The 25,328-nt window shown below is 41.1% G+C and overlaps 1 protein-coding gene across 2 annotated transcripts in view; it reads left to right on the top strand.

Annotated features, from left to right (window-relative positions):
- Nucleotides 1-25,328, top strand: part of ADARB2 (adenosine deaminase RNA specific B2 (inactive)) — a 306,015-nt gene that overhangs the window by 179,503 nt on the left and 101,184 nt on the right. For both annotated transcript variants that reach the window (XM_074555648.1, XM_074555715.1), the window contains one exon: nucleotides 17,522-17,608. In XM_074555648.1, coding sequence (XP_074411749.1) covers nucleotides 17,522-17,608 — 87 coding nt within the window. The remainder of the gene's footprint in view (nucleotides 1-17,521; nucleotides 17,609-25,328) is intronic.

Genomic DNA, 25,328 nt, shown 5'->3' with positions numbered 1-25,328 from the left:
GCAGCAAGAAATAGGGAAGAATGGAAGGAAGCCTTCTTTTTCCGGGCTCTAAATTGTTTTGGGAGAAGCTATGATATTTTTTGCTCTTTCAATAATAGTGTAGAGCAGACCTGCAAAAAGAAAATCATCCTTGTGAGCCAGGAAATCCTATTCTTCTATGGGCTTATAGGCAATATCTGGGGTAATTGTGCATCTTAAGTCATAATGGGATTTCTTTCTAAAAATGTATTCTGTGCTATTCCTTATAAAGGCACTATTCATCTAGATCTACCTCCCTCCAAATCTCTGTCCTTGATTTCTTTTCTACAAGTTTCACCACAATGGCTTTAAAAACCTGTGAGTCTTCTAAGCTTTATATGAAGATTTTCTCTTGGACATAGGGAACCTTGTTTCAGTCATGTGTGCCTTAGATGGATGCCAGGAACTCTGAGGTGTAGGTGGCTCCTGTATGTGTTTAGGTGCTTGGAGGCTCTGACTGACAAAGTCGGTGCCTGTGTTTGGAAAATCACAAAGGTTCCTGTAAATGTATGTCTGTATGTGTGCAAACTTGGTGTATGTGTACATTCTCTCATAGACAGCAGACATGGCAGAGATACAAGGCTTCTTCTCAAGAGCTGGGAATCATTGTTGTTATGTGCTAGAACCTTTTTGGATGACATTGACTCTGTTTTGAAGGTGGGAGGCAGTTTATGGATGAGATTTGCCAAACTGTAGAGGATTGCATGTGTATCCCTTCAAACTGCGGATATGCACAACATGGCTTTGAACATTTCAGTGTCTTTTTGCCAGCTTTTTCTGAGTCACACCTTGAAACTGATTTACAGTACCTTTCCATTGACAACAGTGCACATTGAAAGGACAAATCTACACAAAGAGCTATAGATAGAAGCATTGAAATTAGAATGATACAGAAAAGCCTCTGTCAGAAGAGTACTCAAAATAACGGCAATGAATGACCTTCCTCTTACAAAAATACATGCTACTTATTTTAGGTCAGATATCTTTATTTTCATTTTAGTATTGCCACATGTAATGGTGCTCCCAGAAGGAGTCATGACAAGGTGTTTTGGGTTATGTCCAGTCTGAGTCAGATTTTGACATTTGCAAGAGGGTGGAAGCCTTTGCATGTGACCCCAGCCTGGCCATTAAAAAATGCAAAATTCTCTGATCCATGACATATGTTTTTAACCAGATTGTCAGAAATAAACATGGCCCAAGGAGGTGCCTGGGACGTCAGTGAGCTGATGAGGCTGTCACAAGTGACACACGTTTGGGAACTCTGTTTTGCTGCACTCTGAAGGCTGTGGCACCTTTGCCCACAGATGTGTCATTAGCAGTCAGATTTCCTCTGCTGTTCATTCCTTAAATCCCTGCTAACTAACCATAAAAACAACATGCTTGTTCCATGGGGGTGTCTGCAAAAAAGGCAGTGTCACCTCTGTACTAATGCACGAGGCTTTTATCAGCCTGGCACTGGGAGTTGTTTCAAATCAAAACAGTCAGAGTGGGGTTCATCTCATCTAACCTCAGCCATTACTGAGCTAAGTATCAAGCTGACCAGATGAAAGGCTCTGGGGTGGTCAAGAGATTGTGATTTAGTCTTGTGAGGCTCTCTGGTTTCATTCTCTAGGAAAGTATGTCCACTGCTGTTCATCAGGAACAACAATCACATCTCATTTTGCAGAGTAAAAAATGGGATATTGCTATAACTTACCCAATGGATTCAAACTGTGGGTGTAGTTGTGCAGTCCAGAACTCCAGGTCTCTTCAGCAGCAGCCTGGTAAGTGCTATGCCAAGCAAAGATGCATCCATGTTAGAAGTTTTATTGAACTTATTTTCAATTAAGAATTTTGCAAGCAAGCATTTGCAGTTTTTATCAACTTACAAAGAGATTTGGAAGTAAATTTTACATTTTAAATATGTCTGGATTAGAAAAGAAAAAAGAATCATGAAAATGTTCCTTTGCCAACTCATTTTGTGTGTGTGCTAATCACTTCCACCACCGCTTTCATTTCTGTCAGGACACTAAGCATATCTGTTGAGACAAGAGACAGTGGCTCTTGTTATGTGACTGAAAAATAGCTTTTGGTAACCTTATTGAGTGACTGGAGACAGATTACAGCGGAGATTTGCAAAAGGAGTTCAGGGCACTTCAGGGATCAGTCATCTGCAAAACCAGTGGAAAGCTGCAGTTTGCCTTAGGTGGCTGGTTACACAGCATGAGTAGTGAACAGTCAAAATAAATAGTTTGCATAGGCTAAAATATGTTTGCAAAGTGCACTTGAGTAAATTCTACTGACAAGTATATTTGGAAAAATCAAAGTCTGATACAAATGGAAAAGCTACTGAACAAATTAGATACAAATCACTCTCTCAGCAGTAGACATAAGCTAGACAGATCTTGAGGTCTACACATATCAATGACACAGACCTCAATCTACTGCCTAAACCACCTGACAGTGTCAGGGCCATATGGAGCATGACTTTATGATCTTGTTGTCCCTTTAGGGAGGGAAGATATGGATTTGTTTTTCTCCATTTCTTTTTGAATTGAAGAAGTTCATTTCTTGCTAGTAAGTCATTTGTGGAAGTGGCAGAGGTCACATCGCACTCTGAAGTTTTGTCACTCAGAGCCAAGGAAATGAATGATTGTGTTGTTTGTATTTAAATCACCAGTGTTAGATAATTACCTTTGTCCTGATAACCATCTATAAGGTCTGGAAGCAGAATAGTGGAAATCGACCTTTTCCCATAAAACTCTTCCCTGGAGATTTACTGTATGGCTTCTTCTGGAGACAAATTTGTCACCTTTTCTTTCTCCCTCTCTCTATCGCCGTAACTCCTGTTAACAAATATGAAGCAAATCTCTCTGCTGAAGCTCAGCTAAGGCCAAAGTGCTTCAATTTTCTTAGCACAAATGCTCCTGGACATTCTGAATAGTCTTGGACAATCAAATGCCTTGGAAAAGTTAATATATATGGTTTTAATATCTTGTTCTTTAGCCATGGCACTACAGGTGCGACCCCCTAATATATCCCACTGTCCCGGATTCCACATTTGAACAACTTGAACTTGTTCCATTTGAAGAACACTAGAAAACTGAACAAATCAGAACACAGCCTATTTCCAGTAGTGAAGAGTGAGGTTAGAAATATTGTTTTGCTACACTGGCCTAGCATTTCCATACAGCAGCACAACAAAGAACCAACCACCTGCAGGCCATGAGGGCACAGTCTGGCCCATCAGGGCTTCTCAGATGAGCCCCATGGCAGCCTGAGCCCTCCCCTGTTCTGGCACTTGCTTCCAGCAGAATGTGCCAGCTCCTTGGGGCCATTCCCTGCCACCATAAGCCAAGGGCTGTGCTCAGGATAGGGATCCAGTGCCCATGGATGTGTCTGTGCTCCTGTGCCTCCAGCTCTGCTGCAAGGTGCTCACGGGGGAAGCCACATAGTGGCAGTTCCCAGAGTCTCTGCTGTGGATCAGAACCTGGCAGATTTTAATCAAAAGGCTTGGAAGCCAAGCAAGGCCTCGTTGAGCAGGGTCCTTAAGTGTGTTTGGTGCAAGGACTGGTATTTTGGGTAGATTGGTGCCTTCCAGTGGCGGTAGGGAAGAGCAGAATTACTGGAAAATATCTGTTATTGTTTCTTCCTGTATGGAAAACCTGCCCACAGCCCTTCCATGGCATCAGTCCAAAGTCCTGCTCTAGATAAATGCAGTGACTAAGTCACCTGGGTACAAGGGTCTACCCTCACTGTCACCCACAGCTACCCCATTTCAAAAGACTCTGATTCTTGTTCCCATTTCCCAATGTACCAATTTGAAAGACAGGGCTTGGGCATCAGTCCTCAGGAAAAATTCCCAAACTGAAGGGGTCCCTCCCAGTAACCACAAGCAAGCTCCCCAAGCCCTGAAGGGGAATAGATTTTGGATACACTCTAATCTTCAGTATTTATTGCTGAATGCTTTCATGAAAGCCACACTAAGAAGGCTGTCACCTGTGTTTCTCTTTCTGAGGCATCTGATGCTAGATTCTCTCCAAACCTAAGTAATTCTTTTAGGCTTTGATACAGGGTTACAGGATCCACTTTGGAGGCCACAACTGTGTGCCACCATATTTGTATGCCATCCAGCTATAGGTATGACCCTCAGCCACCTTCTGACACCATATTTTTTCTACACCCTGGTGCCATTATTTTCCCTTCTTCTATCACCTTGTGTCTGAGTTTTCACAGGAAGAAAACCCAGAATACAGCCAAGGAGAACATTTCACAGCTGTAACTGTGAGAGAGCTGTGGATGACCAGACATATGATGTTGGTTTTATCTGACCAAATGTTTATTCTGTATCTGAGCCAGGCACACATCCCTTTGCAATCAATAGGGTTTAAGGCATGAGTCATTTTATCCTAAAATTCAACTGATGATTATTAAAGTTTGCCACTAGTGGCAAAACAAATGGTATAGAGCACCAAGAGAGTAAGGTTTTGCTGACAGGGAGTACACCCACATCTGCAGTACTTTCAGCCCTGCAAGGAGGCAGCTTTTATTTTCTGGTGGTTTAGGAGAGGACTGTGGTCATGTTGCCCTGTCAGCACACCCCTGGTTTGCCTGGAGTTCATTAGCCATGGCAGATACTGCAGTCTTTTGAATCAGTGAAGTTCAAATAACTCCTGCTTTATCAGAAAAGAGGATTTTCTTTGTTGTTGTGGAAGGAGGAAAGATGGTTCATAGGAAGGAATAAAAGAGACTGAATTCACATGACTAATGGAGTTAGATACATTTGAAAAGTGTGAGCTATACATTTTCTAGCAAAGGGCCCTTCTCCTCACCAGGATTTCCTGTGCCAGAAGGAAGAAAGTTACAGATTGCTTTGCATTTTAAAATGAAAGAACAGAATATGGGAGCTGTTTTATAATCTCTTGCTGAGATCAAAGGAGAAGGGAGGTAAATGGGTATGTACTCCTTTCTCTGGTGCTGCACCAGCTATTTAGTAGAACTAATGGAGCCTCCACTGTAGAAGAGACAGAGATTAGCTTCTTCATCTCCACTAACTGTAAAGAGTCCAAAAGGATTAATATTATTGAGTGAATTTCAGCTAGAAAGTAGGAAGGAGATTCTCTCTCCCCTCTTCATCTTTTAATCTTTGTTTCCAGAAATAACTCTGAACCAGGTTTTCAGCCTCCCACCCTTTCCTTTTGGTTTTTTTCCTTATTATTTCTTAGTAGAAACAGACTTGGAAATATGTAACATCCCTAAGAAGATTAGGCATGGTTGAATTTTTGACAAGTTTGAGAGAGACCTGAAAAGGACTAATGAGACTGAACAGTCAGGACAAGTTTATGGGATCAGAACCTTAACTGGTTTGAAACAGTGTTATTCCACTGACCTCAGCAGGCATGACTCTGTGTATGTTCATGGAGTTCAATAAAGCCACAGAAACTCACTCCAGCTGAGGATCTGACCCCTGAAATGGTGGAGTCTTAGCCAAAGCAAACTGAACTTTTTGTCATGAATTGGTCTTCAAGGGAAAATAATTGCTAATTCAATGACTCCCACTGTTTTATTGCAGCTATTGGTCATTCTGCACTGCAGAAAATCTCTACTTTTAACTGGCGAATCAAGAGTTTCCCCAGCAGCTTCAATACATGGAAGATCAGAGGTGCAGAAGTGTGTACACAGTCCTTCAAATGTTATGTGTTAGAAGGCAAGCTCTACGGTCAGTTTATGAAGCAAAAGCGAGATACTCAAGAGAAACCCTCCCAGCTAGATATCTTGCCCTGCTGTCCTATTTGCTTTACCAGTAAATGGGAAAAAAACATCTAAAATCCTGGTTTAGATGGCACTTTTGGACACTCAGGGGATTCTCCTAGTCAGGGTTAATTTTGTGTAGGAAGAGCCTGAAAGACCTCAGTGGGACCAGTTTCCAGTACACCAAAGCAGTAACCCTGGCATCTGCATTGATGCCACAGCACTATCCAGGCAAATTAGTCCTCAGAATTGCAGAATTTGGAGCTGAGGAAAGCAAGCAACCTGCTCAGGAGGTTACAGCTCTTCTGTTCCTCTTGGCAGCCACTGAAGGGAGATGAGAAGGAAAGAAACACGATAAAAGTAAATGGCACTTTCCTGCTAAGCTAATCAGTTCTGTTTGAGAACAGAGGGCCGTGCCAACTGCAAATCAATGCACTAAATCACTTTCATTCTTGTGCAGGCCCTGCTGCCATGGCAGCTGCTAACAAGGGAATAAAGAAAACTGTTATTGGATATTTAGTGGACTTTTTAAGTGCTTGTGTAAAATAACATATTTAATTTAATGCAAAGTTATAAATGTAATTGGAGTTTATGGACATTATAGCAGGGAAGAGAAGAAAGAGATTCCTCTTCTTTCTGCACAAAGAGCTGGTTTATGTTCCCAGACTCTCCTTAGCAAACTCTGTCTGCAGTGTTAAAGAGCAGCCTTCCTGTAGGATTTTAACACTTCATCATTTTGTTAAGGGGCAAACACTGAGATAATAATATGTCTGATATTTTGTGTGTTTTTTAATATGTTCAGGTTACAGAGCAGAGCTAACACATACTTACCTTAGGAGAAAATCAATGTTTTTTAATGCTATAGGCTATATTGACTATTCACTGACTATTAAAAAAAGCCTACAGTGGCTGCTCCAGATGTTGATATGCACAAAAGCATGTGTAGATTGAATCCGATAATCCCACTTAAGACCACAATAACTGCACCAGGGGATTTATTTAATGATGTAATATTATATTTTTTTTCCCTATTCTTTTCCAAATTGTTCCCAAATAATGGTCTTACTCATCCCTAGATGTGACTGGGACTATTCCTTCCTGTGGCAAGTTTCTGCAAGTTTTCAGTGGTGTTATTCATATAATGGGTTGGGTTGGGAAGGGTCCCTTAAGGTCACCTTGTTCCAAGCTCCCTGCCATGGGCAGGAACACCATCCTTTGCTAAATGGTTCTTGAGAAAGTTGCAGTTTTCCTAGAAAGCTCTGTTTCTGCAGCACTCTCAGAATTTTGAACATAAAATAGAGGCTGCACATCCCTGAATTCATGGTTTGAATCACTGTTGCCCATACAGAGCAGCCCAACTTTGTCATCATTTAAATCATCAATCGTAGCTGTGCAGTGAAATGCTTAATATAAAATACCCACGGGCAAGCAGTAGACTGCCTTCTCTTTAATTACATCAATCCTCAATCACCCCAAAGCAATGCCAGCCTTGGAAGTACTAACTCTGACAGGTAGTACTTCTGGGAATGCCATAAAAATGCCAGCAAAGCAGCAATGGCAGAGAAAATAAGCTGCCTCATCTTTGGAGAATTATTGAACTGTACTAACATTCAAGGGTACAATGTCAGCACAATGCAGAAAGAGTTAGATGCACAACCCCCATTATTATTGTTGATGGGAGTCAAGTGTCAAGTTCCCTTTGCATCACTCTGAAAACTTGGCCTTCTTTGTAAAGCTCTAGCAAACTTTTCCTTTGTCACCGCTCTTAATTGAGAAAAAGATTTGAAGCCATTTGTCCTAGGATTAAATAAAGACTGAAAAAATAAAAAGAAAATACTTACAAAGTATCAGTGATGAATCTGAGATGTTAAGACTCTCTACAAGCAGTGATGGAAGGTTTAATAAATATTGAAGGGTCGTGCCTTAACAGGTGAAACTGAAGGAGCTGCTTTTCATTCAAAGGCACTGTAATACCAGCAACACCCGGGACAGCCCCAGGACAGCCCCTAACTCCTTCTAGCTGTCTCAGCTCCCAAGGGGTCAAATGAGAATTTAAATGCCTAAATACTTAAATAACTGGCTCGATTAGCAGACCTGACTTCTCTCAGTAGCATCTTTCCAAAGAAAGCCCTGCAAGTCTCAGCCCTCTTATATCACCCTAAACTGTAATGGTAATGCCTTTAACTTTCTGCCCACAGACAGATTAGTTAGCATGAGACTGCCTCATGTTACCAAGGATAAATCTGGGCAGGAATCAGGTTAAATATGCATTATTATTATTATTATGGAAGTACAAAAGGGAGAGGTCATACTTGGCTGCTTACAGCAGATGAACAGAGAAGAGATTTTAAAAAGCCTTTCAGCACTAATTGCCAGCTGGAGCTTTCTGATGCAGGCCATTCACTTCCCAATGTTTAGCAGATATTCGTTTTGGGAGGGAGGGGGTTACAGCTCACAGAGGAGTGCTCACAGGCAGTGTCTGCACTCAGCTGGGGCTGTTCCACATCAGTCCCATAGCCAGTTTTGAAAAGGAGATGGACAACTCTGGAACTGCATTTGTGGGCTTGACATCAGATGAAACCTTAACTGCAAGTGAAACCTTAAAAAAACTGAAAGAGCTGTGTTGTGTTGAGGTGAAGCACATTGCTATGCCCATGTTGGGTGACTCACTTCACGGTGGAGCTGTCATTTTACAGGGTATAAAATATATACTTAGCTGTTGATCCATATTGCACCTACACAAATATCTTTACAGTTTCTCCATGTAGTAACTCATGGTGTTTGCAGATCTTTGAGTGCCTTAAGTGGGAGCTCTGTGAACATAAAGGAGTTTTGATCCCCCTTTCAGTAACGTATCATTCATTTCATTACCCAAACGTATGCCTAGATCAAGGACTGAAAATATCAAGAAATTCTGTCAATACAAGAGCCTTCTTGCAGGGGCTGCAATGCTCAGGGAAGCAGAACATCCTTTTCTGCACCTTGTAATGCAGCCACAGGCAGTGATAACACAGGTCAGGATTTCCCAGGAAGGTAGTCTAGAAATCATGTCTCCTAGCTTTGGACATCTACTTGTTAGTCTTTTGGCCTAAATCCATGTTCCAGGTAAAATCAATAGGTACTTACTGGGAGGTTTTTATTGCATTTATCCCATTGGCATTTATTTGTATGTGTATGTGCCAATGAGATCAGTCCCTCCTGGGGTTGTTCAGCCTTTCTTAGAGCAGATAATGGCTGAACTTGGAGACAGAGTTTGGAAAACTGAGACTTGGTGTTAGCAGCTCAGACCCACCTTAGAATTTGTCTACCTGAGAGGACTACTATTTTCAGAAGATGGCAAAACCCTTCAAAATCAGATTGTGCAGTTCAAAGCTTTGTTTCCTCCTTGTCCCACTGCATGGGCAGCACTGAGCCTTAGTCTGTACTCCTGCCTGCAAAGGCAGCTGTTTTTCTCCCCAGCCCTCAGCTCCACTGGCTCCAGGCATCCTTTTAAATACCTTTACTAACTGTGCTACTCTTACTTTGGGTTAGACCACTCATGTTTCACATAATCATAATTTAGTTGACAGGTTTAAATTATTGATAGGCAGACCTCTCTTAACCCAAATCAAGGACTTTCATACCATTTTCTGTTCCAGCTGAGCAAAGTCTCCTTAAGTAGTGCAGATTTAAATATAGACACAGGCTAATGAGAAACAAACCCACTCCCCCTGGTACTGGCCGAACTAGTTGCCCATATGACTGAAGACTTTTTGATAATCTTGTTTGGCATACAATCAAATAGTCATAGTTAATCACACTGATTTATTGTATGCTTAATAAATCCACTGGCTATTTTTGTGGTCTTCTTGCATCTCTATTCAGCACACATTGGTTCATGCTATTATTTTCTCTGTGTTTCTCCTGTTTTCTAAAGTGATGACATCCCAAAAAAAATAAGGATAAAAAAGAAGAGGAAATAAAAGCATGCCATAGCCTAGAGAGAGCAAAATAAAAATATTTCCAAAATGAATGTTCAAATAGCATAAGGAGCTTGCTAAGAAGTGGATTTTAAACTGCAATTTCCAAGCCACAGCCAGATCACTTAGAGATACATAATATAGTACACTCCACAGGCAGACAGATTCACATAAACTGATAATAACTCAAGAGTTTTTATCTCTGTGTGTCCTCAAGCAAGGTGTTGGGAGAGAGAAACACTCTAGCAACCAAATTAAATAGTTTTAGATCTAATTTTACTAGGCTGAACTAGATTTCAAATTGATTTCCAAGGAATCTAACAGACAACGAAACACAGACACATTGCCTTTCTTATTAAAAATCCATCTACCACCTTGTGTTTTTACTTACTTTGCTCTTTACTGGAAGTAATAAGAAACTAATATTTCACACCACAACATGTTTCATTCCATAGAGTTTTCCATGGTGAAGGAGCTTGGAGTGGGCTGGTACAGAGCACCAAAGCACAGCCCCTGAAATTTGGCTGTGCAAGTGCCCATTTGAATTTGTGATAAATCTGCAGCTAAACCCCACTGTCTCTATTCCAGACATGCAGGAGAGCTGCAGGACATGCCACTGTAGAAAGAAATTATGTCCTAATGCATGATGTGATCAATTAAACACATCCCTGTGTACCATATGGAATGAATCCATACAAATCCCATGCACGGGGCTTTTGCTGGTCCTTTCTGCTTCCTAAGTGATAAGGCAGAAAAGGCAGAAGTGACTTTGGCCTCAGAGTAAATGAGTGCAGCCCTGTGTGGAGGCACTGGTGGGATGCAGAGGGGCCAGAGCCCAGGGCATGGACCTGTCATTGCTGTTAGGTGCTGGACTGGCCCTGGTGAAATATTTCACACAACTTCCCCAAAAGCTTTCCAAGGCAGCAGTTCTGGGTCAGCTGACAGCTGGGAAGGGATGCACAGAGGATTAGTCCAGCTGCCAGGCCCCTGAGCTAACTGAAGCTTCACATTCAATGTTCTCTGCAGTATCATAATACCATAAACTGTTCTTGCTACTTAATATAATTGCATTTCAGAGCTCTTGTCTTGGACACAGAACCCATTTTGCTAAGCACTGAACAAGACTAGAGAAAAAAGATATTCTCTGCTCCAAGAACTACTTAAAAAAATTATACATTCAGCAAGTAGATCTGGTTGCAGAAGACCCCTGCACTTGGCAGGCCATGTTACATTTCCAGGCAAGGCAGAGAAGCAGGTGCTTGGGCACTGCATGGTACTGAACAGCTTGCTGCCCTGTTTCAGAGGAACATTTCATGGCTCCAGGTTCACACCTCTGACTTCTAACTCGAGGCACAACCTGCTTTGAGCAGCTGAAAACCTTCTCCTAAAATGCTGACTACCAAAATGGTCCCTGGTTTTGTCTTCCTTTTAGTTATCAGACTAAAAGCAATGTGCTCTGATATTTTACATCTTGGTTTCAGGTCCTTGCTGAAGCAGAGAACAAATAAAGTAATGATGAGGGGGTTTTTTTTCTTTTAAAAACCTAAATTCCTTAATCTGAATAGTCTCTTTTGTCCTTGTTTTTAAGAAAATTGTTCCAGTCAAAAGTCATATTCAACCAGAAGGTTTTTCTCTCTGCATATTTCTTTGCTACCTCTAAGAAAAGCTTTAGTTAACAGTTCCCATGTGGGCCAGGGTGGGATATCACAGGAAATGCTCAGGATTAAAAACCAATTATAAAAATCAGATCTTTAGTAACTGTCCATCTCAAAGGCCGTGCTCTCAGGTGTGCCAAGCATCACAGCTACAGACAGGAACAGGCACACATATTTTAACCCTTTCATGTTCTCCAGTTCAAAGGCTCTTTTTTCCCCCTTGTAGTGCTCAGCCAGGTGTGCTGTTCCAGTTGCATTCACTGATGGCTCTCAAGGGTCCATGGTGTCAGCAGAGCTCTGATTTAGGAGCACACAGAGTAGGGCTGAGAGAGGAAAACCCAAACCAAGCAGGAGTGGGTGTGTGCCAACAGCCCCTTGCAAATATATGCAATGCTTGAGCTTATCCCATGCAAGGCACAAAACTGGAGCTCCTGCAGCAGCCAAAGCTGCTGCTCTGTCTATGCAAACATCAGCCCTCTGAAGGGGTTCAGGGCAGCCACATTTCCAACTGGAACGTGGCTGGAGGGGATGGACAGAGACCCTCCCAGCCCCAGTAGAACTGTGGTGGCACTTCATGGGGACAGCTTTGTCAGTGTGGATATAAAAGCATCACACAGAGCCTGCCTGCTTGCCTGGGAAGCCAAAAGCACTTGGGCAATGCTGCTGAGCCCTGCACACTCAGAAACTTTTGTTTCAACACCTGGTTGTCAAACTCAGCTGTAAGGGCTGATTCTGACACCATGCAAGTAAATCCCTACCTACAAACCAGCTGCTTAAATTAAATAATGCAGCATGGTGGCCGTACAAGCCATAATTTAGAAGGCTGTGAGCCTCCCCCAATAAGTGCCGTGGTTTAAAGACATTGTTATTTTCTCCACAAATCTGCCATATTTTTCTTTTGCATTAAGAATCTCTTCATCCTGTCAGTTAGTGTCAGCCCAAGCCTGAACTGACTAAGATATAGGAAGAAAGATAAAGGATCATCTCCTGATGTGCAGGCTCTTTTCCCTGTATCCTCCCTCCTTAAGGGCTAAACACAACTGTAAAAATGTAACTATTCAAGTAGCTGCAAATACTTTAGAGAAGTGAAAAATAATGTTTTCTCCAAGATATTTTGCAGCTGAGTTTACACTATTGCATCATATTTGTCCCTTCCTGAGTAATTTAGTACTCTACACAAGCCAAATGAATTGCTTAGGACTGGTTTATAATGTCTGCATTGTGTTTTTATAAGAATACTATTGAAGGGACCTCTGACAAGTAAAGTAGTTTATGGTAATTAATTTGAATATGAGAATGAAACTAATTCAGTAAAACATTGTTAACTCTGATTTGGCAAACCACTGGTATCCATCTGTCTAATCCTTCTTGTGTTTGAAAGTTGCATTTTTGAAAAACAATTATTAATAGTGCTCATTAGCTGCCAAGCAAAAGATCAAGCCACAAACTTCTGCAAATACCAGCAAATCCTGGTCACTTTTCCAAGTCTGAGCTAGACCCTGCTGCAGAATCTCATGGTCAGGGCAAGTTTTTCTGCTGGAGTCTGTAGAGATGGGAGAGTATAGAGGATGGGCCCTTTCTATAAAGGAAGTGCAACCCCCTGCAGATTCCAGGTGTCAGCCCTTCAGCACCTCCCCACCAGACAAGCTATTCCAGCACTGCACCATCCCTACTGTTAGAAAGGGGTTTTTAATGCCTAAAGTGAATTTTCCTTGGTGTAATTTAAGTCCATTACTTCTGGTTGTGTTAATGCACATGGAACACAGCTTACTCTGTTCTTCCATGCAGCAGCTCTTTATGTGCTTGCAGGCTGCTGTTATGACCCCACTCAGTCTGCTCTTCTCAAAGCTAAACAATTTGTCCAACATGTATAAGGGCTGATTTTTAAAAGTGTTGAGCTCCTGCTGTTCCTGTTGCTTTTATTCTGGTGATTGAGAGTGAAAGAACTTCCCTAGAGTTGATGATCAAGCAGTATTGTCTGGTGCCCTTCAAATACTGATAGGTATGAAGGGCACAAAGGTGTTTATAGCTGTATATGTGCATTCTTGTCTTCACAATAAAAGTGTATTTACAGGACCTGTGACCAGCCTTCTGACTGCATCCCCAGGGCAAGAGCAACTTCACAAAAAAAGCAGGTTTTAATGGAAACTTGCCTGCCTTATGTGCCAGGCTTTGCTGAATCATTTGTACTAAAGCATCTTCTGTATTTCATGTAACACATATCTTGTCCCATGTTTTCTTTAGTTTTAACTATTTCATGGGTACTGTAAAAACACGGTTTATTATTCTGTGTTAACTATTTACTGTTGCTGGAAAATAGATCCTTGGAAGGGGGAACTGAAATCCTTTTCCATTCCAAAACAGAAGACTGAGCTTTCCTTCCTGTAATAGGCTTCTCTTCAGAAGAAATTATGATTTTTGTGCTTATAGTACTGGAGCAGATTTCCACTTGGAAGACTGTTTTTATAGTGAATGCACTACAAAATATGATGCTATCATCTTGCAATAGTGTTCCAGGGCAGCTAGAGACAAATTCCACTATACCTGCTCTTTGTCTCTCAATTTCCATTGTAAATAAAACTTTCCTTGTGTCCATGTAGGCCCTTATGAAACATCTTCTTCACGGCATCAGAGACTTTGGGTACAATTCTAATGCCAGCAATAATACCTTCATGTATTACTTCTCATAAATGTAGGGTTATATAGTCTGCATTTCTGTAGAAAAGAGGTTTTGAAATGTCTTTTTTTTTTCTGCTTAAACCTCTCTCCTAACCTTGAAAAATATCTACCTCAGACAAATATAGAGATCATTTACAATTATAAATTAAAAATAGCTGCTCTAGTTTTGGGCTACCTGTTATTGCTTCTTTTTGGGCAAAAAATAAAGAAAAAAAAACAAGCAAAGTCATGGGAGGAAAAGAGAATGAGAGAAGGAGGCTTTCAGGGTATTTCTCTGTATGATTTTTTCAAATCCAGTCTTGTCTTTTATTCATAAGTTTTCATCAAACTGCTGGAAACAAAGCTAATTATGATGGGCATTGACCTACACAGGGACCATAAAGTATGAATACACAAGTCTCTTAATCTTGACAATTAACACTGAATTTCACCATTGGTAATAAAGCTGAAGTGCCTGTACAGCAGCAGGCAATAATGTGCAAAAGATGGAAGTGCACAATACCAATAATTTTAAACCTAACCTGACTATTTCCCTGTAAACACCTTCAATAATTATTCTTCATTTATCTTTTCCTCCTTCTCTAGGTCAATAATTCATCTGTGCAGTCAGTGTGTATTCTACAGTTTTTATCTTTTTACAGAGCTTACTCAAAACCCTGCCCTCCTCCTCCTCCTCCCATTTAGACATACACTAAATGTTCCCTTGCTTAAGCCAATGGATTGACACATTGAATTATAATATTTATCACTGGTATTGATATAAGTATATCCTGTTATTAGGACCTGTCTGTGTTTGGTTGACACAATCCCATCCATTGCTACTCTAAGCATGCAGCAAATTTCCCATCCTGTTTCCCTGCCAAAGTAAAGTCACCAGCAAGGACTCTGGGAACAAGTGGAAAACATTACCAACAAAAGCTTAAGATGGTTGAAGGGTCCCTTAAGACAAAATAAAAATTAAATTGATGAATTTTAAATCCACATTGTAGATTTCACCTATCAATTACACAAAATTAAATAATAAAATATCACTTTACCTAGCAATAGTATAGTGTAAAACTAAATGGATTTGCATTTTGATTGGTGGCAGGAGTAAGCACTAGCCACTGCAGCAAGAAAGCACTTCCATAGTGCTTGGTTAATGGTTAATTCTCACTATGAGAAGTGAGAATATTTTCTCAGCAAAGAAGATTTAGGTTTGTTTGTGACATCAGTGTCCTGAGGGTTAATCCTGAAGGTGTGACAGCTGTCAGCAGTCAGGCACAGGTGCAGTACACACACTTTAGGATCTCAGTACCCAGACACAACAGTCACTGCTGGTACTACAGCCAAGGGCTGCCCTGATCCTGTGTCTATCATCTGAAGCATTTCCCTTACCAAATGCAGCCTTTGGATTCGGTCCCAAAAGCCTACGCTCTTTTCACTTCAATCAAAGGAACCAGCTGAGGAAGTCAGGAGTGAATACCAGCCTTTATCAGGATCACAACCCAAAGTCTCACACACAGTGAGACGCCGTACAGAGACACCACATTTCTCAGTGAGCAATGCCTTAGCAAAAAAGTGTCAAAGAATTCACTTAGAAAAATCACATAGCTATAGCTTTCATAAATAGCTTCATTCTTTTGGTCCTGACATCACTGCAGTGCCATAATGAAATTGCAATTGAAGGAGGCTAATTTGTGCTCTAATTATATATTAGTCTGGGCTGAAAGGTTTCTGGACGGAAAAAAGGTTTTCTTCGGGCAATCTTTTATTCTGCTTATTGTATTTACTTAACAAAGAGCAGTCAGCTTTTACAGTGAATTCCTGTAATAGAATTGAGCTGTAATGTTACCCAGCCAAGGGCAAATATATGCAGTCATTTTTGATGGGTTCTGATAACAGTCTTTAACAAAAACAAGGATTGTTTGCAAATGTAGGAAGAACCAGGCCAAAAAAACTAACTGATGGGCTGCTGGAAAAGTTTAAAGAGCTCTTCAGCTGGAATACCTCTTAGACCAGTGGTACTTTAGCAGGCAGGTAGTTTGATGAAAATCAGAGAAATATTTTGTCAATGATTAGGAAACTTCCCATGGAAATATTATTTCTTGTGTCACTTGAAAGAATACATTCCTTGAAAGAATACATTGATGCTTCTGCCACAGGATGAGAGGCCAACATTGTTCACAATGTGCAGGGTAAAGAGCATTTTCACTGAGGAAATAGGTGAGCCTCAGCTGCCTATTTCCTCTGCCATAGCTGAAGCTTTCTAAACAGAGAAGTACTTTAGAATAGCAACAAAGGTCTTCAAAGCTGTGGATCACCTTTGTTAGGTGTGTTTCTGTTTCTTCTCTCAAGTAGACACTCTGCTATTGTTGGTCCTTAATAAAGTTTCCATAGTGTGTCAGAAGGAATTCAGCCTAAACAAAATAAATGTTCAGCTAAACAAACTAGGTATCAAAGGAAATAAATATATGTCTGTTTCTAGTGTTTGTGTTAACTTCAGCTTTTCTCTATAGAGAAGTCCTGAGCCAAGCATTAACCTAGTATAAGTCAGTATGAGTTTTCATTTTGCTGAATCTGCCCTGGCCTCTAATGCAGAGTCTGATCATGGCATTGGAAGTAAATGTCTCTGCTATGCACTATCTGCAGGATGAACAGAAACTGCAGTTAAAAGCACTTAATATGAACACACAAGAGGGATTTCAAATAGTGTTCTTACTGAGTGAACAATAGCTTTCTGGGCACACCATGAGAGTTTTCCAAAAATCATATCAAAAAATGGGTAGAATACAAGCCCTGGTAGTCTTTTGTGCCATCCACCACTGAGTTTTCTCTTAAGAATTCTGGTTCGGCCTCCATTGTGGAGAGGAAACAAGTGAAGTAGATGATCTCATCCATTAGAGCAGTGCTCATGTCCCTTCTCCCAGGACTGACTGCCTCCCCCATTCCCAGATGGACCATTTCAAGCATCCCCTACTCTGCAGTGCTCAGGTACCACTGCTGGGAAGCACAGTCAATAAACATTACATGGGGGCAGAAACCAGAAGGAATGTGTATTTGGTGTTTGCGACTGCCAGCTGTTAGAAATGCATTGAGGTTCAGTAAACTGTGGTGGTACTGTAGAGTCACAGAATCACAGAATGTGCTGAGCTGGAAGAGATCCATGAGGATCATTGAGTCCAACCCCCAGCCCTGCACAGCACCATCCCCAAGAGTCACATCAAGTGCCTGAGAGCATTGTCCAAACACTTCTGGATCTCTGCCAGGCTGGTGCTGTGACCTCTGCCCAGGGTCAGTGCCCAAATACCCTCTGGGGGAAGAATCTTTTTCTAATATCCAACCTGAACCTTCACTGGCACAACTTCAGGCCATTCCTTCAGGTCCTAAAACCAAACAGACTTACCAAGATGTTTTGCCCTGAGAAAAAGTGTGAAGTACATGTGAATGCATTGATTGAGCATCTATTTTATGTGTATCTTTTCTTCTGTTTTCTTCTAGAAAAACTCAGCATACTGTCAACCTTCATAGCACCCTTCAAGTACCTGAGTCCTGGCCCAACCACCATGGAGGATGAAGACAATTTAAGTAAGCAGTCCCTTTTCTCTATAGATGAACAATAAAGTTCATAAATAAAAAGCAATTGTGGAAAGGAGGTGGTTTTGCAATTATTGGCAAGTCCTCATGTGAAATCACAGAAGGGAGCTGGAAGGCACACACAAGGATCATCAGGTCCAGTTCCTAGCCCTGCACAGAACCATCAAATTGAGAATTGATTAATCAGGCATAAATTAACCAGTTATAACCTAAAAATTAACCACTCTTGGCTTATTAGTATTCTCTTGGGCCCTTACACCTCAGCCAACTGTCTGAGCCCATGACTGTACAGCTGGAGGAAAGTCCTGCTGGGTTTGAAGGAGTTGAGAAGTTTTCCAAACACCAGGAAGCCCAAGAGTGGCAGTTAGGAATTAATAACCCTCAGTAAGCCCTTCCATTTGTCACCTAGTCACCTAGAAGCAATTATTGCGTGTTTTCCTGCCTGCTTATTGAAACACAACTTGAAGCTTAAAAAAAAAAGGAGGGAAGCTTTATGAACCAAATGAGCAATGTTTTAGTATCACCTACCAGATTGGTTTGTTTGCCAGCCAGACACATGCTGCCATGTTGCCCTATTAGAGCCACTGGGTGGGAGGAATTTGGTGTTTTTCCCTTGTTGTTGTTGATCTGCCTTGGTTTGGTCATGGTGCACCAGCAAGGGGAAGAGCTGCTGGAGGAGTGAGGAAGCACAGCCTGCTATTTTCTGCTGCTGAGCATCACATGGGCATCACACTATTCTGCTACACAGCAAAGGCAGGCAATTACAGATCTTAGCAAAGGCAAAAAAAACCCTGAAAATCCTTCAGAATGGCTCCCAGGAAGGCTGTATTTTCAGGAAGACGTGAGAAGTATACACACACACACAGAGGAAACATATTATGCACACGATGAGCTTGTGCAGGCACCTCCTGCGTAATAGTCCCCAAATGTGCTTCTTAGTTATTTTTAGGTAATGTAGGAAGTTTGTACAAGCCAAACACTGTAACACCATTTTCTTATTGCTGCTGCAACACCAAGACAGCTTTGTGCCTGCGTGGGCTGTAAAACAGCTCACATGGACACGGTAAGCTCTGTTTTCTGAAAGAGAAACAGCAAATGTCACTGTTTTCAGGGTCATCCTACCCAGTTCTCCCTTTGGTCAAACATATGCTCCAGTGAAAAGGCAGCTATTTATTTCTTGGTGCACAGAAAATGTTTTAGGTGTTACTATTCGAATCTTTAAATATTTTTTTTAAATATGAATTAATTTAAATTCATCCCTATTTCTGTGTTCACTTGCAGTATAGTGGCCTAAATCCCAATAAAGCCTATAGCACACATGTACCTCTGGAGTAATTCCATATTTTAAAGAGCTTCAGAGATTTGCTCTGAACAAGTGGAAAATTCTTCTCCTGTGTTAACAGTTTAACAGGAGCCCAGGAGAATGCTGGCGAGGTAGAAAAGTGGGTTGCTTATCCCTGTAGTTTTCTGCTCACTGAGCATCCTGTGGGAGCACTGCTTCCCAACTGTGCTGTATCAATGGGCAGATTTCCACCAGCTGAAATGGATACAAATTCTGTTTCACATTCCCTTAGGCCTTCTTTACAAAGGGAGCCATGCAGTTTAACTGCACCTGCTTTTTCAACGGGAGATTATTAGCATACAGACATGATTTTTGTGGTTTGTGATCAATGAATTAATACTAGAAAAACCTATCAAAGGCACTATGCACCTTTGGAATGGAATTGTGGGTAAAGTAAACATCTGTCTCTGATGAAGGTTTATTCTTGAACATGCAAGGAAAGGACCACCCTGTTCATCCCCAGAAGGCAGTGCCTAAGAATGTAAGAAATTGTACCTAAGAATGTAAGAAATATCGCAGATTAGAAATAGGAAGCCTAGCTCTGTTCATGGTCTTCAACACTTGTAAATGATGCTTTGAGAAAAAGGACATTTAAATGGGGATCCTCCCCTTGGTATAACCTTCTAGCCCCTAGGAAAAATTTACTCTGCTAGGGCTTGCACCTGAATCATCATATTTCTTAGGCATCAACAGAACTGTCTTGTCCTCTCCAGAGCCCACTGATGCTTCTGATCTCAACAGCAGCCAGGAACAAGGAGTGATGTAGAGTGCTGTCAAAAAGTGCACCCTTTTATTGCTTCAAACCTCCTGTCTCTAGTGCTGGGATTGCATGAAACAGTGAATAATCATTCCCTGTTCACTGCTTAAACCTGTCTGACTTTCATGATGTTACAAGCCTATGCCTGTCCCTGATCTTAAATGTGTCGTCCCCACTTTGCCATGGGATCAAGGCAGATGATCACCAGCCACAGGTCATTTTGAATCCAGGCTGCACCTCTGGCAGGAGCACAGGATTCCTGGGGGTCTCATTATGGAATGCTGCCACAGGCACAGGCTCAGGGCAGCACATACCTCCCCAGGGTCTGCAGATGGTCCCCAACACACTGATTTCAACCACTTCAGCAGCCTTGAAGGACACATTTCAGACTCAGATTCAATGTTCTGAGGCATGTTCAGTGATGAGCATGTTGGCCAAATTCCTCTTCAGACAGCATGAGGCCCCAGAGCTTTTGTTTCCAGTGTGAGATACAGCCTCACACTGTGAGACAGACTGCCCTGTCTCTAAGAAAAAAGTGAATATCTCGTGTCAGGAGGCTCGTGTCAGAGCTCCAAGCAATCCTTCACCAAAACTATTTTGTTATTTTTGTTTTGAAAACTGTGTCTATTGCTGTCATTTGGATTTTTGCAAGGCCTAAAATGTTCTGGCTCTGATTCAGGAAGGCATGTCCTTAGGTCTGCCTCTGCCATGGGCTGCCCACATTTTCTGCTACATGCCATTCTTTGCTAACTTGGGCAGAGAGCACCAAAATTTGAGTATCAATTTAAGTTAAATCCTTAGATCATTTCAATAATTTCCCTCATTGGTAAGATCTGTAGTAGACATGGATTTCACAGTTATTTCAGATAGTTGGGTGGACAAAGTGGAGTATGTTTATTCTGGAAGAGCTAAAGACAATGGCAATCACCTTTCAACTTTTCATCTTTCCTTTAAGCAAAGTCCTGTACATTTTTCACTGGTAATGCTTTTCTCTGTAGTGAGATGTTACACACCAACAAAATCTAATTAGTTTTAACCACCTGAACCCTGTGAGCTGCCAGGGAGATTTCAGGGAGTGTTCAACAGAGAAGTAATGGCTTACCTAGACTTTTTACATGAAGATTTAAAAATACGTAAGTTTGTTTTCCTGTGAGAGGGAAAACAGTGATTTCCCTTGTTAACTTCAATTTTATCATTCCAAAGTCAAGAATATCAACCTAAAAATCCCAGAAGAAACGTTCCCAACTCTTGGTTGGGGAATCAATAAGTGTATGAAAATGCCATCTTGCTTGCAAGAGGAGACTGCCCTACATTGCATTTGATGTCAGAGCTGGCCTTGGACAGGGGTACCATGGCTCTGGCTGCTGGGTTCATTCCTACTGCTCCTGATTCAAGATTTTTTGCTTTCAGGTATTCCAGGAATTATGGAACTCAATCCTTCTAACACCTGCAGTCAATGTGATATAGATGAACAGCAAAAATGAACTCTACATAAGCAATCTATGTTTACTAAACATTTCTAAAGACAGTAACTGCCTGTCTCAGAGCTATCAGTTGAATCAGGAGCTGGCTATAATACAGATATAGCAAATTCTTACTTTTAATATCACAACCTTTCAATAATGTAGTGTCCATTGTGTTCAATAGTAAAGATGCCAGCAAAAAGGAAGATGCCACCTACCACCTCTCCTTTCCCATCCTCCCTAGGAGTTGGCTTGGCAGCAGAATAACCTTCAACAGGAACAATATTATCTCTTCAAATGTAGCGTGGAGGATCGGATGGTTAGTTCTGCAGAGCCCTTAAGACCCAGAGACATAGTCAGTGTCATTATTAGTGATGCATTATAGTTCTGAAATGCTCTTGATGCAAACTCTCTAGGTTAACTCTACTGTGCATAATGACCAAAAGGAGAAAAACATGAAAGAGCAGTCAGAATATTGAGGAGTAGTGCATAAATAAATGTATTTCACTAACTGCTTTCCTTTCTCCCATTCAATTACTGAAGCAAATACAAGATCACAGTGTCTCCTGTTGCCTGTGAAACTGCAAAAATCAATTAATCATGTTACCTGGAGAGATATTACAGTGCAGAGCTGCAGGATATTTTTAGAAATCTTACTAAATAAATTTTAAAATGTTGCCAAAAACCTATATTTTCCTTCCTCTTTTTTTTTAACTCCATCCCCTTTCAATGTTATTATTTTCCAACCTTTCATCATGGGAGAGCCATAATTTATTATCTTTTTTTTTCCCCAAATGTAAAGAATATATTTGGGAGAGTCAAGAACAAAGACATTATGAGAAATAACAAGACTGAAAATGATCCACAGTTTTGCATTTTCCCTGTGTGTATCCTCTGACTTACCCCTTTCCTTTTAGCGCTCTTCATTTCTAAAATTGCTTGTGATTGTTCTATTACAGCTGCTTACAGTATTTATCTTGTGTAGTTTGGTGTCATTTGCCTGCTTTGTCTGATTTTCACAATAGAAGTACATGTGCCACCATTAGAGAGGTAATCTTATGTCTGCTACACAGAGGTCTCATAAAAGACACATTTCAAAGACTTCCTATTTCAAAGATACCTGAAAGTATAAAGTAATTTCACATTTCCTGGCAGCTGCCAGGGATCACACAAGTCCATCAGGCTCACAGACTTTCTGAGGCACTCACTGAGTTTAGGCTGCCTCTGCTTTACAGGCCACGATGACTCTTGGCTGCTGCAACTCCTACTGAGATCTGGGCAGAACTGAGCTGTTTCCTGGTGTTTCAGGACAGGGTGCTCTAAAACCTGGTTGGCTGTAAGAATACTTGCACAGATTTTCTTCATTTTGACAAGGCTAAAACACACCATAAATACAAGCACGTCATAATCATGCATGCCTGACTTTGTCCACACATCCTTTGTGCAAGTTTTACACTTGCATCTCTGCACTTTTTTTCACTTCATCAGGGCAAACTCCCTGTTGGCCAAAATATGGACTAGACAATTTTATAGACACAATTTAAGACAAATAAGTGATGTTTATTTTGTGGTTTTAGTTGACCTTTGTTTTATTGAGGGTGGTTAAGGTAAGACGTTAAGGTCACACATTCATGGTCACAAATCCAGTTCTCTGACCATGAAAGAAAAACCAGATGGAATAAGACAATATGAATGATAAACACAAATAACCTCTTGAGTTTTCCTATTCAGTGGTGCATAATCAATACAAATTCTTTTCAAAGCTGAATATTGTGTGAAGAAGGAGCTATCTTTCTTTTCATGCCTCTTGACTACAGTATCATTATGTACCATAATTGGCTCTGTAAAAACCTATTAGGTTAAGATGAGAGAGGAGGTGTGAAATACAGAACCAAACCTCTTTCCTGCTAAAAAAATATATCTGCGTCAAAATATTTTTCCTCTGCATTAAAAAATACACACAACTAAAGAGATATCTTCTGAGTGGGATGAAAATATGACAAAGGGTCATGACAGAAAATGGCCAGAGACACTGCCAAGCTGGATAGGGAAAGTTAAAGATGATATTTCCTTTCCCTTCAGATCAGTGTCTATAAATAGAGTTGTGAACTCAATGAGAAAACAGCACACTATCCTTGTGCCTTAGTTATCATGATCTTTTAGATGTCTTATTTCCAGAGAGGTTGGTTTAAAGATGTCATATTTTATATAGCTGAATACCATATGATGAAACTTTTTTTTTCTATTATGTCAGTCTTTTGCTTTACTTTCCTTCCTCAGCTGTCTTCATTCTGTCCCCTTAGCTTCAGAAAGTAAAAATTAACTAGTCACTAAAACCTTAATTTGTCATGTTCTGCTTCAGCAAAGCACTGCAGAAGAGAGTTCTTTGGTGATAACTCTGGTGAGACACAGACCCAGGCTGGGAGCTCAGTGTGTGAGCAGGGTTTTCAGGAGAGGGAGCCTAAAGATTCAGTTCTGCAAATGGCCCCCACACATGTCATTTTGCCATGATTATGACTCCTGTCTAAGCAGTGGCCCTCTTTCTGTAGAACAACTTTCATGGGTGCAGACTTAGTGCTCTGATGGGAAAAAGTCTTTTGATATTAAATACAAGTGTAACATTTCAGGATATAAAAGAAGTTTTTAATCATGATGGCTGGTTCCACATGATCTCCACAGGCTCCTGTGCATCTGTTGGCCCAGCCTAACACTGGGATACAGCACAGACACAGTCCTCCAGTAGGAGTGTCTCAAGGCTTAGCCAGCATCTCAACCCTTACATCCTTACCAACTTAGAGTAGAGAGAAAACCAAACGTGGCCATGCCCTTACAGAAAGTGGGAGAACCACTCTGTCCCCTAAGGACCACAGGGACCTTCTCTGCGTGGGACTGACACAGCCTGTGCAGGTGGCTGATAGTGTCTGACAATAACAATCCAAAACCTGGGAAAGGCTCCATGCCCAGCAGTGTCTGGAGTAAAGGAGGCAGCTGCACAGTGCTCTGCTTGGAAAGGGATCAGGTGCATCACTCCTGGCATGGGTTGCCTTGTAAGGTTGGTTACACCATATTTACTTCCTCCATTTATCTCTGTCCCAAGGAATTCACAGGAGGACTGGAGGATGTGTCAGAGATGCAAGACATTAAACAAACTCTTCAGAAATTACAGAAATTTTATAGGATGGTTATTTAGCCAGCAGCACATCTTGTGTCTCATTCAGGACACCAGTGGGAAGACTCTCCATGCTCAGCCATGCCTCTGCTGTGGCACAGAGCACTCACAGCCTTGCAGCACATTGCACAGGTCCAGGGCAGGAGGGATTCATTGGTTTAACAACAGAGTGCTCCCCCTCCACAGCTCCCCTCTGGCATTTCATTCCCTTCCTGGCACTCCTGGCAGTCTCTCTCTCTCCTGTTGCTTTTCTTTGACACAGATCATCCTTTACAACAGTAATTGCTCCTATCAAGATATTCTGGCTTCTCCTGGTCTCATTGGGATTTATCTACAACTTTTGCAATATTAGTTGGTGCTGATGCAGAAACTAAGACTATCTGCAATTGAGTTTGACAGAAAGGCACTCAGTAACTAAACTAGGATTTGAGTCCAGACCAAATAATTGTTTCAAATGCTATGAAGGTCTGTCAGATCATTTCCTAGTCTGGATTCATTAGGTTGACAATGCAAGAATCTATGGTGTGAGCAGAGACAGTCAATGTATTCATTGCAAATAGATTATTCAATGCATTGGCCCATTTTTCTGTTTGTGAATCATTTCTGATTTCTAATAATGTGTTCATAAGCATTCACCCACATGGATTATAGAACAATTGTCATCCTAAGGGAATTTTGCAAACTATTTACATTTTACTAGCAATTATCAAGCAGTTCATTTAAGTCACATAGCATCCATTATGCTTCATCTTTGAATGATGTAATCTTTTCTTAAAACAGAAGGCTAATGACTAATAGAAGCAGACCTTTAGGTACAAGTAAACATTCAGAACATGTGAAAAAACTGTGCTAGAAATAATAAACCAACCATTATACAGATATTTAGGGAAAACTCCTAAAATGGGCTTAGCAACTATTTCTTTTTTTTTTTTTTTTGGCTATTCTGACAGCCCTAGGCATAATGTCAGCTACGATGATGA

This window comes from Zonotrichia albicollis, chromosome 1, assembly GCF_047830755.1.
Source record: "Zonotrichia albicollis isolate bZonAlb1 chromosome 1, bZonAlb1.hap1, whole genome shotgun sequence".
Lineage (NCBI taxonomy): Eukaryota > Metazoa > Chordata > Aves > Passeriformes > Passerellidae > Zonotrichia > Zonotrichia albicollis.
This window is presented reverse-complemented; position numbering and strand designations above follow the sequence as displayed.